General features: G+C 28.1%; 1 protein-coding gene across 3 annotated transcripts in view; it reads left to right on the plus strand.

The window, feature by feature from the left end:
* Positions 1 to 326: 326 nt before the first annotated feature.
* Positions 327 to 16,137, plus strand: part of AMPdeam (AMP deaminase) — a 40,733-nt gene continuing 24,922 nt past the window's right edge. The window contains exons 1-2 of one of the 3 annotated variants that reach the window (XM_065507396.1): positions 6,950 to 7,139; positions 13,824 to 14,053. In XM_065507396.1, the coding sequence (XP_065363468.1) occupies positions 13,933 to 14,053 (121 nt within the window). In that variant the 5' untranslated portion in view covers positions 6,950 to 7,139; positions 13,824 to 13,932. Of the gene's footprint in view, positions 1,071 to 6,949; positions 7,140 to 13,823; positions 14,054 to 16,137 lie in introns of those variants that run through there. The other 2 variants (XM_065507399.1, XM_065507397.1) reach the window with 2 other exon arrangements.

Raw genomic sequence — 16,137 nt, forward strand, 5'->3', positions numbered from 1 at the left:
AAATCAAGCAACCAACACTACTGTTGCTGCTCTCGCATACATATCTATGCAAACTTTTGCTAAAAATCATTCAGTATTTTCTCAGCATTTGACAATTTAACAATTTGTGCGGACAAAAAATAGCGTTTATTTATTTAGTTTTTTTCTACTAAACACTAATGTTAAAATTTAAACATATTTAAATACAAATATAGATAAAATAATAAAAAAACATTTTAAAAACAAACAGATTTTATGTACAACAACAAAAATATGTGCAAAAATTTTTAATAAATAAACTTGTTTTTTTTTTTACTGTAAAAAACAAAAACAAGAGAAGGCGAAGAAAATAAAACAAAAGAAGAAGAACCACATACACTTAATCGACAACAACAACCACAAAAATAAGCCAACGCACAAAAACAAAGCATTTTATTATTATTATTGTTGTTGCTGTTATTTACACCTAGTACATGGGTATGTACACACGTATGTACATATTTGTATAAATAATTGACTAACTAAATAACTCACCGACCAACAAACAATTATACTACTACGTCGCCACTATCGTTGTTTTTGTAGTTAGTCGTTTTTCGTTGTTTGATACATTTTCATTAATTGTTCGTTATTGCAAAAACATACCGACAAACTCAGCAAACACACACTCCCAATCATACACACGTTGCAACATAAATCTATTTAATCGGAAAAATTGTTAATGCGAGAGTGAGTGAGCTTAGAGGCAGTCATTAAATTGGAATTTTTCCTTAATAAAAACATACACAAACTAGTGAAATAATAAAAAAACTACATCAAATAATAAACTAAAATACCTACAAAGTAAACATTATTTTATTAGTGAAGTGTAGTGAAGTGCTTTCGTCTAGGAGTCTATTAAAAATACAACAAAGAGTAGAAAAAAAGCAAAAACAAATTTCTAAAATAAAGTGTGCTATTGTACGAGAGAATTAAAATGCAAAGTTATGCTGATGCACGCTTCCGAAGCTATGGCTTCGACACCGACATGGAAATGGACACAGAGACAGAATCTCCTACTGCTACTGCTGTTGTGGTGAAATCGAAATCAAGTAAGTTTTTCATTCTATAAAATTCTATGCGATTTTTTTAATGTAAATGTACAATGTTGTTGTTGTTCTTGTTGTTGCTGTTTTTATTTTTATCCATGTACGCAATGAAATGTTGCCAGATGTTGAGGATTAAATTAAAAAGGATATAGGATTATATTTAATTTACTTTAAATGTAGTTTAGTGGGGTTAGGTTTTATTTTTTCCGTTAAATCATTAATTTATTGTTAAAAATTCTGTTTAAAACGTGAAGTCTGTGTATGATGACGTTATATTTTATTCTTTGTAAGAACAAAATGCAAGCTACATATTATTTTTTGTCCAATTTTAGAAAATTGTTTTTGTGAAGTATAATATAAAATACTGTGGTCTTAAAGAATTTTGGCATCGATTTATTAGTGCATATTTTGTTCTTAAGAGTTCATATATTGCATTTATTTCAGTATATTATTACTTTTTACAGCATATTTGGCTTTTTAGAGCATATTTTACTTACATATTTCATAATTTTTCTTATTTAATATTAGTTTTTTATCAAAAATTTCTTTTTATGTTGAAATCAATTCACCAAATAACTTACATATTTTGTGTATGACTTAAAAATGCGAGATTTGAGTTTTAACTTTTACACCTATACCCCGGTTTGCATCGCTAATTGTTGCCAGAGAAATGCGACGCAAACCGAAGCACGATTTTCCACACATTTGTATTGATTTTCATTTAATTGATTAAGAAATTGATAATTTTAGCTGAAAAAATTGGCATTGGTGTATTTTGAAAAATTTGTACAATACAAATTCATTCAAAGTATGTATTGGCCATTTTTTAGCTATGACCTTTTCCCTTCTTTCTGGCAACATTTTTCTTTTGAGACCAAGAACGAATCAAGTCAATATCGGATACTCTGTTCCAAACTGAAGCCTATCCCAGAGAGAGCGTTCTGCTTCGATCGAAACAAATTGTAGTATGACGGGAAAATGTCTGGACTATAAAGCGAGTGAGGCAAATATCCCAACACTTTTTTCTAAATATGTAGTCATTAACAGGTATTGCAACATGTGGCCGAGTCATGATAGAATATCATGACAACACTGAATGAATCAGTTGTTTTCGGTACAGATTCCCTGTGATGGTCTGGGCAGATATCAGATTGGCTTTGGTATCGATTCGGCTAGTTGGCCGGGCTTCACGTATAAGCTATTACGCTTCGGGTTATCGTAATGCATTCATTTTTTTCGCAAGTAACGGCGTATATAAGGCTATAGTAAGTCGGACCTACAATGGGTCGAAATCGGTAAAAATATTTTTTAATCCGAATTTTTTTTCCAACAAAATTTTTTGTCATAAAATTTTTTTTACTAATAAATTAAAAAAATTTTAAAATTAAAAAAGAAATTTTTAAAAATTTTGTTTGCCATAATATTTGTATTACTAATAAATAAAAAAATAAATTTTGAAAAAAAATAAATTTTGAAAAAAAAAAAATTTTGTTTCCAAAAATAATTTGGTAATAAGATTCGGCTGTGAAGAATATTGCTCTCTAACTTGTTTTACTTGTACTTGTTTTTTATACAATATGCTGTATAATTTACACTAAATCCCCGATCAGGGTTATTAATGTGGATCGGACGCAAATCGAATCACTTTCTCTCATGTAATTGTAATGTTTTCTTATTATTTGGTTCAAGAAGAAAAATTGTTGATCAAAAGTTTAATAAAAAACCAAATAGAAAATAAAATTTTATTTTCTACCTATTCCAACAAGTCCTTCCAATTATTCCTATAAAGAGTCTAGAATTAGACGAATGTACATTTGAAATTTATCAAATAACAATTTTTTCAAAATTATTACAAAGCAAATCAAAGACATTACAATATACATAAATAGAACGTCGAAATCATAACGATGCAGTCTCTTCATAATGTTACTTTAATATTTAAATACATATTAAATTTCCATATTTTTGTTTGGTTATTTAAGAACATTAACATAATCTGGCAACATAATACGTGTAGACACACACAGACATCTTAATTACAATTTCTTTCCTTAATCCTGCAGTCGTATTCTGGTCTGCGTTCTAATTTTTTTGTAATTGTTATCGATTATTACACATTTTTTGTTCGTGTCTAAATGTTGCCAAATATTTGTCTTATTTTTTTTTTACTTTATTCATGTTCAGTTGTTGTTTCGTTCTATAAAATTAGGACATTTCCGTTTTAGAAGCATTTGTTGTATAGAAAGAGAAAAAAAAACATATGTAAATACAGTATGTGTAAGTTATAATCGTACATTAGAAATAATATTTAAAATATATGTATATGGATTTTAGTTTAAACTAAAATATATTAAAATAAATTAAAATTTACAATTTTGTAAGTAGAATTACTTTAGTGAAATTTCATATTTTTTATATTTGAAACATTGAAATAATGATATTTTTAATATAGAATTTCTGGTAACGTTAGGTATAGTCCGTATGTATGCTTGAACTATGACCTTTTAGCACCAAATAATGTAATTATGAATGACTCATTTCAACGTAAATTTAAGTGATTTCAAATTCCTTTTTATTTATAAAAAAATTATTAATTAAAATGATTACTTCTAAATAAGTAAAAAACATTTTTAACATTAATATATTCACCACTTTAAATAGTGCGCAGAAGTACTCGCATATTAGTAGCAAATATCCAACGCTGTTGTTTACTTTAACTGTCTTACAAAAATTTTTGCCGGTTAGTTTAAATTTATTTTATTCATTTGACTCAATCAACCAACCGCTTAATATTTTTATTTAGTATAATAAAGAATTGTGTTATAAATAGAAACAGAAATATATATGTATGTACATACAAATGTTCCTAATTGATAAGCTTCACCGAAAATGGGTTAAAATTGTATATTAAAGTTTTTTTCCTTAAATTTTGTATTATTTTTTTTTATTATTTAACACACCTATTCGACGAAAGCGTCTTCTGCTCATCAACAAAGTAATTTTTTTCTATATTTTTAGACAAACAAAAATCAAATTTTGTTTCTATTGTTATTATTTGTTCAAAGTTTATAGTATATTTTATTTTCCTAGTACAATGCGAGTGTCAGAAAAGAAGCAATAAAAAAAGAGTACTATATTTTTATTTTGTGCATATAAAATTGTTTTTGTTTGAATTTGCCATTATTTCTCATTTCTGTGTTTTTAACCACATGCATAAGGTATGGTGTAATTGATTTGTCTCTATCGTAGGTAACACTATTGAAATGTGGAAAATTTTGAAATTAGTTCCTAGAACTAATTTGCAAACTGAGTTGTTTTAAAAAAAAATCTAAAATAATTCGAAAAATTCTTTTTGTGTGAAAGAATTATTCAAATGGAATATTTTATGGTATTGTTAGAACAAACTTTAGATCAGTGATCGTCATAAATAGAACGTAGAACTTGGATTATATTATTATGTTATGTACGTTTTTTCTCTTTTGTAATCTGACCAGCTATTGATTGTGATTTTGTTGTTGTTTTGATATTTTTTATGAACATTCGTGTTATGTTTTTATAGGTAAATAACTGATCATGTTCGGGCTCTGGTTGCTATGAGAACCGATCACTGCTTTAGATTGTGAGTCTGAGAAGTTTTGAATCTCATATTAATAACAAAAAAATTGTACCCAACATAATATATGAGTGTGGGTTAATAAGTCCGCTATTTTTTGAATTTCCCGGCTCTTAACTGAAAAGGCAATGCTGCTCCTGTCAACAGGTATCTGTCAGTTGACTCCTGTTAAAAATTTTAACAAGCTGCGTATTTAAGTTGTGTTGGACATCCATTAATAGTAGATTACCTAGTGACTTGAGGAGAATTTCGTCTGCTCATTAAGCATTATTTTTTGGGAAAATACTATGGGAACTCTGCACCATCAATTTCAATGGTAAAAAGTGCTTTACTTAATTTCGTTGTGGCTTTACAAGCACGGAAGATGCTGAAAGTAATGGATGTCCAGCTGAGGTCTCTACATTCGAAACAATTGAAAAAATTCACGAGATTGAAAGTGCGAGAGATTGTGGAAGCTATAGTCATCTCACATGGTTCCGTGATTTCAATTTTCAATCATCACTTTGATATGCGAATGTTTTCCGCAAGATGGCTACCGCATTTGCTAACAATCGGGTGCACATGTGCAGTTTCCAATGTAAAATTCCATGAATTAGGCTAGGAAATGCTCCCTCTTCCGCCCTATTCTTCGGATTTAACCTGATGAAATGTCTCGGTGGAAAGAGATTTGACTCCAACAATGAAATCAGCTCACAAAAAATACCTATTTTGATGACCTCGACAAATCTTATTTTTTTGGAAGAGATAACACAAAATTGGAGAAACATGGACAAAGTGCACTCTTTTGTCCCATTTTTCATGACCATTTTGCATAAAAGTGGCTCAATTTCTCCTACAATGTGAGGGAGGATTTGGAATTGTTGGCATAAATCTTTGACTTCAAATAACTCCATAAATATAAATCCAATAGTATTAAATCGCACGATCTAGGGGCTGCTTTTCAGCAGCTTTTCACTGCTTGCTTTTCAGTGAGTATATAAATATTGTCCAGGACGCCTAACTCTCACATACTGCTTGATATTAACATTTGAACGACCAGTTTGTTTATCACCAGCTACTGATCCAAACACCCTGAACTTACCAATTACTGTGTTGACAGTTGACGAAGTTAAATCAATATTCCGAACGAAATTTTAGAACTGTGGCCAACAAACTTTCATTATTTTTTTAAATATTGTTTAACAATAAAAACGCTTAATTTCGTTGTGGCCTTACAAGCACGGAAGATGCTGAAAGTTATGGATGCCCAGTTGAGGTCTCTACATTCGAAACAATTGAAAAATTTCACCAGATTGAAAGTGCGAGAGATTGTGGAAGCCATAGTCATCTCACATGGTTCCGTGATTTCAATCATCACTTTGATATGAGAAAGTTTTTCGCAAGATGGATACCGCATTTGCTAACAATCGGATTCACATGTGCAGTTTCCATGGCAAAATTCCATGAATTAGGCTAGGAAATACTCGCTCTTCCGCCCTATTCTCCGGATTTAGCCCCGAGTGACTATCTCTTGTTTCCAAATCTCGATGTTCGATTCCTACTAACCCTAAACTGTTAGCTGTCAAACTGTACAATTGTAAATATTCAAATATTCATGCGTGAATTTAGGAATATTTTTATTAAGGTGAAGAGTATTTCAGATTCGGTACAGCCGAATATAACACTACCCAGCTGTTCTAGTAAGTTTACCTATTATTGGGATCACCAACCGTAGGCGATATAGCCATGTCCGTGTGTATGTTGAAATCAACTATCAGAAGCCTCCAAATAATTACATTCATGATTGATACCTTCATATATCCGATATAGTCCAACTTAGATTGCTATCGGAGAAAATCGGCCGGCAAGTGGCTGAGATAAAAGTAAAAAAACGCGATTACTTCAATTTTTAAATGTGTCACCTCAATTTTTTATTTCACCAAAATTTTTTTCACCAAAATTTTTTTTCATCAATTTTTTTCACCAAAATTTTTTTTCAGCAATATTTTTTTTCACCAAAATTTTATACACCATTTTTTTTTTTTTATTTTTCTTAAAGTATACATACTTTAGTGAAGGGTATATAAGATTCGGCACCCCCGATTATAGCACTCTTACTTTTTTGCTATTTGTTTTTGTTATTAGTACAGTTAAGCTAAAAACAAGTTCATTATTCTCAGCGGCATTATTTTGATTTTGTACAACAATTCAGTTCTACTTCGTGAAGCAGATAAATAAGATTGACAACGATAAAAATTGTTTAAAATTATAAAATTAAAAAAAAAGGAAAATTACAAATTATAAAAAATTTATTTATTTATTACCAGTGAATACTGTAGCAGTTTAAAAACAACAACAAACCAAAAAATTGCAATTGCATTTAACAAAGTTCCTAATTTAACAAAAGTGCTACAAACTAAAAGAAAAATTTGAAAAATTATACAAACCTCTTCAACCAAAATAAAAATAAAAAAATACATGTAATTAATTACGTATGAATATAGAAAAAAAGTGAATTTTGTTATAATAAATTTTTATTTTTTTTATAAATAAGAATATTTGTTTATTATGCAATCTTGGTGAAGTGCAGTAAATTGATATGAAAGCAAAATACAAATTGCAGTAAAACTTCATGATGATGATGACAGCTGATTTGTGTGTGTGTGTTTTTTTTTTTGTTTGTTTTGCTTTCATTGTAGCTGTCTGTCAGTCTGTTCGTCTGTCTGTCTTTTACTAAATGTGAAATGCAATCATTTTTCTATTTAAATTTTTTAAAAGCCTATTTATATACATATTTATTTATTTATATAGTACACACTTGTATACTTATATTTTATTTTGAAGTTTATTTACCTATTTTCTTTGCCAATTTGTTAATATTGTGAAAAATATACAAAAAAAAAATAAGAAAACAACAAGAACCATATTAATAATAATTTATAATAACAATAATAAATTTCGTTGAAAATAAAATGCGTTGTACAGATTGGGGAAAATAAAGACGATTTTTAAATGATTCATAGACAGCCGAGAACAAACAGTACGAGTATTTATGAGTTTGTTTACATTTGAATGAAATTCGATGTGCTTTTGTGACGTTTAACTATGTGAAATTATTAAACATTTACAATTATACATACTAGGGATTGCAAATTGATTTTAATAGAATCATAATCGCACATTAAATATTGCGATTAGGATTAAAAAGTTCGAGTTTTAATTAAACATTTCAGTTAAAATATGTTCCAATTCATACATATTAAATTAACTTTTGAAATAAACTCGAGACTTAATTTATATATTTTATTACTTAAATATATTTCAATTTGAATATACATACATATGTATCTAAATCAATATGGTAGGTTTTTTAACTAGGATCTATTCGTATCTAAGGTTTTTATATGAAATTCCGATTTGTTTTTTAATACCGATTGTGCAAAAACTAATAACTTTTCAGGCATCGCACAGTAGTTTAGAAGCGTTTTTTGGAAATAATTAAGAATCTCGTGAACTATTGGAGATATTGTTACGAAATTTCAATGTCTTGGAAAAAACAAGACAACCTCGATTTTTTGACCAATTTTTGATCTACACACAGCTTCAAAAGTGAGTAAACACCCGCGAATTGTTTGATTTTTTTAGGATCATGAAAATCATTATAGTCCGACTTAAATATTTTTTTCACAACAGAATCTATTATTCAACTCAATTTTCAACAAACCGCAACATTAAAATTTTAATCGATGAATATTTTCATTATCTTAAAAAAATCAAATATTTTTTGGTGTATACGCACTTTTGAGGCTCACTGTATATCTGGATTACTAAGAAGAAGATCTAAATAAAATAGAGCATATTTTTTTTAATTTTTTTCTAAAAATTTCTTATTTCTCTTGTAGGGAACAAATCTATTCCGGCTAGTATATATTTAGTATATGTTTCTGAAAGAAAATTTAACGTAAGTTCGTGTAAAATAAAAATGTATAATTTAAGGAAACAGAGCCGCTCTGCGCACACTGTGGTAAATCACAAATCTAGCTGGACAAAATAAAAAAAAATAATGTCTGGCAAAATTCCTTCTTCTTAAGGTAAATTATCTGCGAGTTGTTAAGTTTTCCCTAATTAATTTGCCACGTAAAAAACATAAGGTAGACATGTTATATATCAATGGATAGAGAATTTTGTCTACTTTTCAAATATAACTTTTGACAATTAAAAAATTCATGGAATACTTTTTTGAAAAATATGACAAAAAATGCTTTTTATTAAGTTTTTGCATAGATACAAATTTTTAAAATTGTAATAAAATTTTTATTTATGAAAATTTTGAAATGAAATTTTACACTTATATAGATTTTTTTATTGAAAATGAAAAATAAAAACAAATTTTGAAATTTGTAATCAGGAATCCCGCAATTCCCAAAAAAGTATTGAAAAATTCCAAAAATGGGATATTTTCGTTTTTTGGCTATAATATCCATACCAGGGTCGGGGTTATCGGAACCCTTTACAAAATAATTAAGAACATATTGGGCCATCTAAAATGGGTTACTATATTTTGATATCGACTATGCGATTTGAGAATTTTTGCCCTAAAGTTGAATTTTACAGAAAAAATAGGCGTTTTTTGAATGAACCTGGTCCCCTCGGTATCAAAAATTATAAATTTTTTTTCATTTAAAATATTTGGTGTAAAGTTAGCTTTTTAAAAAGTATAAATTCATTATGCATCTTTTTAGAAATTTTTTAGGTAACTTAAAAAGAAAAAAAGTACTTTTTTCCCAAAAAAAATAGCGAAAAATCGACTTTTTTAAAATCAAATGCATATATACATCTGTTGTCAATTCTATGAAAGAAAAATGGAGAAAATCGGGAAATATTTGGAACCGCGGTCATCAAAAAACTGGAGTAGGGTGGGAAAAAATGTTGAAAATTTAATTTTCAAATGCGAATATCTCCTAAGCTATAAGAGATAATTGATATATAATTACCATACCCGAGGTGTCCTACTTTGGGGACCCCTGACCCAGCTCATGAGGTCCAGATTAAACTCGACAACACTTCCCCTTTGCGCATGTGCAATTTCATTTAAATCGGACTAAGGGTTTAGAAGTTACCGATTTATTTCCCTCTTTTTTTTGCTCATACCACTGCACTATAGTTCAAAGTATCACTTTTTCCGTGCGAAATTAATAACTATTAAAGTATTCTACTGTTTGATACCAAAATTGGACCATAGGTAGAAATACTTATATTTTCAACAAATTTAAGAAAAAATTAACCCTTTGTCGACCATTAACCCATCAGGAGTAAAATGAAGTAAATTCATTGCTTTTGATTAGAAAAAATTTAGTTCATATTAGTTTTCAGTCAAATTAGTTGAATCAGTAATTCATTTTGTAAACACATTTAATTCAAAATATTAATTGACGTATCAGATAAAACTCCGCACAGTGGTATAGAAAAACAGGAGGGAAATAAATTTAAATCCTTAGTCCGATTTGAATGAAATTTGACATGCGCAAAGAAGAAGTGTTGTCGAGTTTAAATTTTTTATTTTGACCACATGGGATCACCAGGGCTGCGGCCAGCGGTCCCCATAGTAGGACACCTCGGGTATGTTCAATTTTTAAAACGATCCTATTTCTTCGTATGGGTTTTCTATCATCTGCTTTGACATGTCTACAATTACTTTTAAGTAATTGTAGACAATAAGGCGGACTTTTTCATCCAATAATTTCTTACAACCCTTAAGAATAACAGAACCACTAATTTTCTTCACAATATATTTAATAATAGCATCATACTTTGTGTCTTTTGGGCGTTCTTTTAGCCAAAATTTCAAAAAGTTAATTTTTTTTACAGCACAGTAACCTAGAAAAAATTAAAATACTCAGAAAGCGCAAAAATGCGCAGTGTAAAATAAAGTGAAATGAATTCACATCATTTATATTTATTTATTTCTTTTTATTTTAAGCTTTACAAACGTCAAAATTTTTTTAAAAGCTTTTATAAAGTTATAGTTTTGTAATCAAACGAAGTTACTTTAAGGTTATGTTTAAAAATTGTAATTTTTAATATAAAGGGAAATAATTTCTAAATATTTAGGAAAGAAAAATTAAGTACTTTCACGTCTCGTTGTTTTCCATTTTAAACATTATTTGAATTATTCACACACTTTCCACAATTAACGGTTAAAAGTTAAAATATAATATTGATACTATTCTCAAGTTTTCAAAAATGTATCGAAACTTTGACTTTGAAGTCGTGCTGTCAAGCCGTATTTTGTATTTTACAAAAACCAATTGCAAATTTGATTGCATTGGAGTTTTAGTAACAGGTTGACAATAAAAAATAATGAATAATGACAACTTCGAAATTTGAATTTCGCACGGAAAAAGTGATACTTTGAACTATAGTGCACTGTGGAGCGTTTAATGATCGTTTAATGAGCTTCTCAATACAACAGGTAACTGTAATTCATGTTTAGTTTTTTTTTTTTGTTTTTAGCTCTGATTAGGAAAAACTAAGCTTTAGGTACATTCAGATTTCAAAGAGATTTCGAAGAAAAAGGCTACGGTAATTTTATTGTTATAATTTTGTTTATTATTAAGCTCTATTTTAAGGAAATATACTAAAACTTTCATTTAATTATTTTCATTGTAACAATTTTTGTGAAAAGATCAGAAATTGGAAAAATTAAAATATTTCCTTTTTTCAAGTAGAGTTAAAGCTGTGTATTCCGGATAGTTCCGGTGTAAAACTATATTTGGGTTAATCTTTCAAGTCTTCACTTTAAGGTAAATCAAAAACATCTTGCGCATTTTTGCGACCGCCATAATTTTTTTTTTCATTTTTTTTTACCAATTCTTCAAAAAAAATTCATCGCAAAAAAAAGTTGGTTTTTTATAATCGTTTATATGTATATTTGAACTAATTTTTTATATAATTCATAAGTGAGAAGTGAACCCAACGTGATTTATTAATTTTGTCCAGTTAGATTTACGATCTACCACACTGTGCTGCGTTCGAATTTTACACTAATTCAAATTTAAAATTTTTCATTCTTAAAAATCACTAAATCATGAAATTTTAGGTGTCGAATTACGGCATTGGATATCGAGTAAAACTGATCGTAATTTTCTTATTCTAGAAACTTGGTACATTGTATTATAATTTTGATATCGAAATAATTTTTCGATACGACAGCTCATTCGATTACGAATCCTTATTCTTAAAATTTGCAAATGTGTATGAGAGATGTACATGGGTTGATTCTATTTGAATGAAATCACTGCTTTTGTAGTGTTTGCGCTCTCACAATTGATTGCCATTTTCTCAATCAGTTTTTAAATGCCGTTAGCAATAACAACTCCAAAATGATTACTGTGTTTTGAATCATTTTTATGTACAATTCATCCCTTATTATCCAAGGAGAACAATAATTATTCACCTTTAACGCGGTTATCGTAGGCGTTTTACGTCATCGATAAGGATGATTATGAAATTTTAATTTATCCATAATTTTGTTTCCTAATCTTTTTCCTGATAGGTTTCAAAATTTTGATAATTATTGTACTACTTTTACATATATTTATGTATGTATGTCAGTGATGTTCAAAAATAAAAATGAAGATATTTGGTGAGAGAGTTACCCAGCAAACATAATGTCAAACACTTAAAATAATAACAAAATGAAGAAAGTTTAAATTTAGAATTTTTGTCAAATAAAACCAATTTATTAAATGAATATAATTTAAATTTTAAGGAAATGAAAGAATATACATTATACGGCCGAAATACTCTCAAATTTTTTATTTATTTTTAACTTTGTTTTTTTGTGTTCAATTGTAATTGAAACGCGTGTGTTTGCTATGCTTCATCCAAAAACCAACCAACAACAATGCTTATTGAATTTCTGAAAAAATGAGACATTTATTACGCTCTTTAAAAGAGCGTAACAAATGTGTTTAAATTTTTTAAACAATTGTTGTATGGGATGAACATCACTGATGTATGTTTAAGTATCGAGCAAAAATTCGTATTATAATAAATAACAATCAAATTTTTGGTAATAAAACAACTGATAAGATTTAACTTATCGTACAGAAATAATTTATTATACTCTACCAAATAACATTGATATGTTAATATTTGCAAAGCACAGCAGACAGCTTTATTATAAATTACTACTACTAGTTTCCCTATAAAAATAAAATTTATTGGTTGATTATCCCCTGTCTATACTGGACAAATATTTATCATAACAATTAATGACATTTGTTGTTAAGACACAATTATTTGGGCAAAAGCACTAACAATTGTGTCACAATAAAGCAATAATACTAATAAATGGAGACTATACTGATAATTGTTTTATCTTGACAACAATTTTGATGTTTATCATGACAAAAATTTATCAGGTATAGACATAGGGTTATGGTTGGCTACCGAACTTCAGTTAGGTTGTCAGAATGCAACTACAAACTTGTGGTTGCCAGTTGCAAAAGCACTAACAATTTTGTCATAATAAAGCAATAATACTAATAAATGGAGACTATACTGAAAATTTTTTTATCTTGGCAACAATTTTGATGTTTATCATGACACAAATTTATCAGGTATAGACATAGTATTATGGTTGGCTACCGAACTTCAGTTAGGTTGTCAGAATGCAACTACAAACTTCTGGTTGCCAGTTGCCATCTGTACCATATTGAAAACTAACAACGCAACTAAAGTTCAGTTGCCATCCATTCAGATACAAAAAATTTCAATTTATTAAGAACAAAATAGATTTATAGATGTATTATATACATATATCTGTTTATTATTTTTTTTGTTCTTAATAAATTAAAAATTTTCCATAAATTCCAAATAAATAAACTGCAATTTTTAAATAACTTTTCAAGTACTTAGAATAAAAAAACAAACACAAAACCCACTCAAAAAGACTTCTCGTACAATCTGTCACAACAATTTTCAAAATTACAACTGCCAGAAATGGAATTTAGGTCGACTACATATAATTGATGGCACTTAAATTTTCAACGTATGCATATTTATATACTGTACAACGCATTTTTGTGACGTAAATTGTGTAGAAATTTTGGCAAGATTTTTAATATTATTTTGTTTTAAATGAATTTTCATCATTTTAGAGATCTATAAAATCAAATTAAAAGAAATCATTTAGAAAAGCTATAAAAATAAAACATTTAACAAAAACTGTGTGTGAAATTATTATTATTTTTAAATACAAACTTCAGCATGAGTGCTCGTGGCTTTTTAATTGCTACTGATTCCATAGAATCTATGGATATACAAATGGCTGATGCGTATAATCCGCTCTCACCCAAAACACCACCTTTACATTTGGATTTGGCTAATGGTAAGATTTTATTTTTTGCTTAAGTTTAATGACATCCCATGTAACCCAGCGTGAAGTCAATTGTCACTTTAGTGTCTCTAAGTAACCTAGAGTGTAGCCACTTTAAAGGTTTATTTTGTACTATACCCACCAAAAATAATCTATTGGAATGGTGTCGGAGGAAGTTTCGTTTACAAGCAATCGGTTGAGGCCCTATGCTCCATATAGGATCAACGGGAACATATATAATCGGTTGTTGGGTTCCCTATGAGATGTCTTTTTAACTGACAATTGGCATTCGTACATGTTAAAATAACTAGTTATGTAGCTGATCAAGTAACTAGTTTAGTAGCTAGTAAGGTAACCGGTATGTGAATCAAATACGTTGACTACTTTGGAACAGATATCTGATAGTCTCATTGTAATCAAAAAGGGTCAATTCAGTCCATGTTAAAATAACTAATAACGTAACTAGTGTCACCCTAATGGCCGTAACTTTAACAAATAAATATCAACAGTGTAAAATACCCAGCAGATAATTTTACCTAAATGGTAATTTGACATTAATTTCAAATCAATATCTACAAGTAAAAATTACCAAATAATTTTTATCCATAAATAACTAAGCACTGACCCCCTGTCTATACTTGACAAATATTTATCATAACGTTTGTTGTCAACAACAACAATTTTGTCATAACGAAGCAATAATACTAATAAATGGAGACCATGATAAAAATTTGTCAGGTATAGTCAGGGGGTAATAGATATCTATTTGTTGAAATTACGGGCAAAAATAATAGAAGCATAAAAGAACTGTTGAGGAAGTTTTGAAATTATTTTCTATTCAGCAAATTAAATTTTACAATTTCTTATTTATTTAAAAATTACTCATTACCAGGGAAACCAAAATATGCAAATGCATGTTTTTTCTGGTGAGTCTAATGAGCACATGGATAAGATATTTATACGTTTCAGAACTATTTAAGAATTTTGGCATCGATTTGTTAGTGCATATTTTTGCATATTTTACCCTTAAATGCATATTTTTGCATATATTTGTTTTAAGAGCATATTTATGTCATATTTTTGCGTTTTTAGAGCATATTTTACTGTTTAATAGCATATTTTGACTTTATCAAAAACAAATTTTGTCTTACTTATTTTTCGCTGTTGTGTTACAGGTTTTTACTTCCTTTGTTTAAAATTCAAAATTGAAAAATATATTGCTTTTCACCAAAAAAAAATTTAAAAAACAAAAAAAAAATTATTTTAAATTTAAAAAAACAATTCGAAATTTTTTTTTCCAAAAAATTAAATAACTGAAAAAAAAAATTTTTTTGTTCACCTATTTAAATTTTTTATTTTGAAGTATAATATGGTGAAAGGTATATGTTTCTCTTACTTGTTTTAAAATAAAATAAGCACTATTTTAATAATAGCGTCATCTAAATATCAAATTTTAGTTCTAATTCAAACTAATCCATTCTAAGTGTTAAAGAAATATTGTATTTTAAATTTGCTCCTTAACATCAGTTGATGTCGAAAGAAAATGTTCTATGTATAAAAATGTTTTCAGATCCAATAGACAACGATTTTTATTTGAAAATTTAAGTCAATATTTTGTAATTTATTGCAATAATAACCTTAATTTAAGAAGTGACTTTATATTTATATGAAATATCATCAAAAAATACCTCTCGAGGCATTTTCATAGCTTAAGTTCCTATAGTTTTTATGTTGTATTTTTTTGTTATACTTGTTTTAGTTCATGTTATTTTTTTTATTAAAAAATTATGTAAAAGTTTGTTTTTTTAAGAGCATATTTTTTAAATTTTAAGAGCATATTTTAAAGTTTTTACTGCATATTTAAAGCGCTTAAAACGCTTTTTTTAGAGCATATTTCTGGTTTCCCTGCTCATTACTTTAAAGGCACCATTTCTTTACATAAGGCGCAACATTACATGACAACACCTCAAATGACCTGCAACAACAAAAAGGTTATTTATTGATAATTTGTTTACTTTTTCATATTTTTGCTAATCTGGCAATAATAATACATAAATAAAATTATTTTTCGAAATTTATTGAAAAAAAACATTTAT

The sequence above is a fragment of the Calliphora vicina genome, chromosome 4, assembly GCF_958450345.1.
Source record: "Calliphora vicina chromosome 4, idCalVici1.1, whole genome shotgun sequence".
Taxonomy (NCBI): domain Eukaryota; kingdom Metazoa; phylum Arthropoda; class Insecta; order Diptera; family Calliphoridae; genus Calliphora; species Calliphora vicina.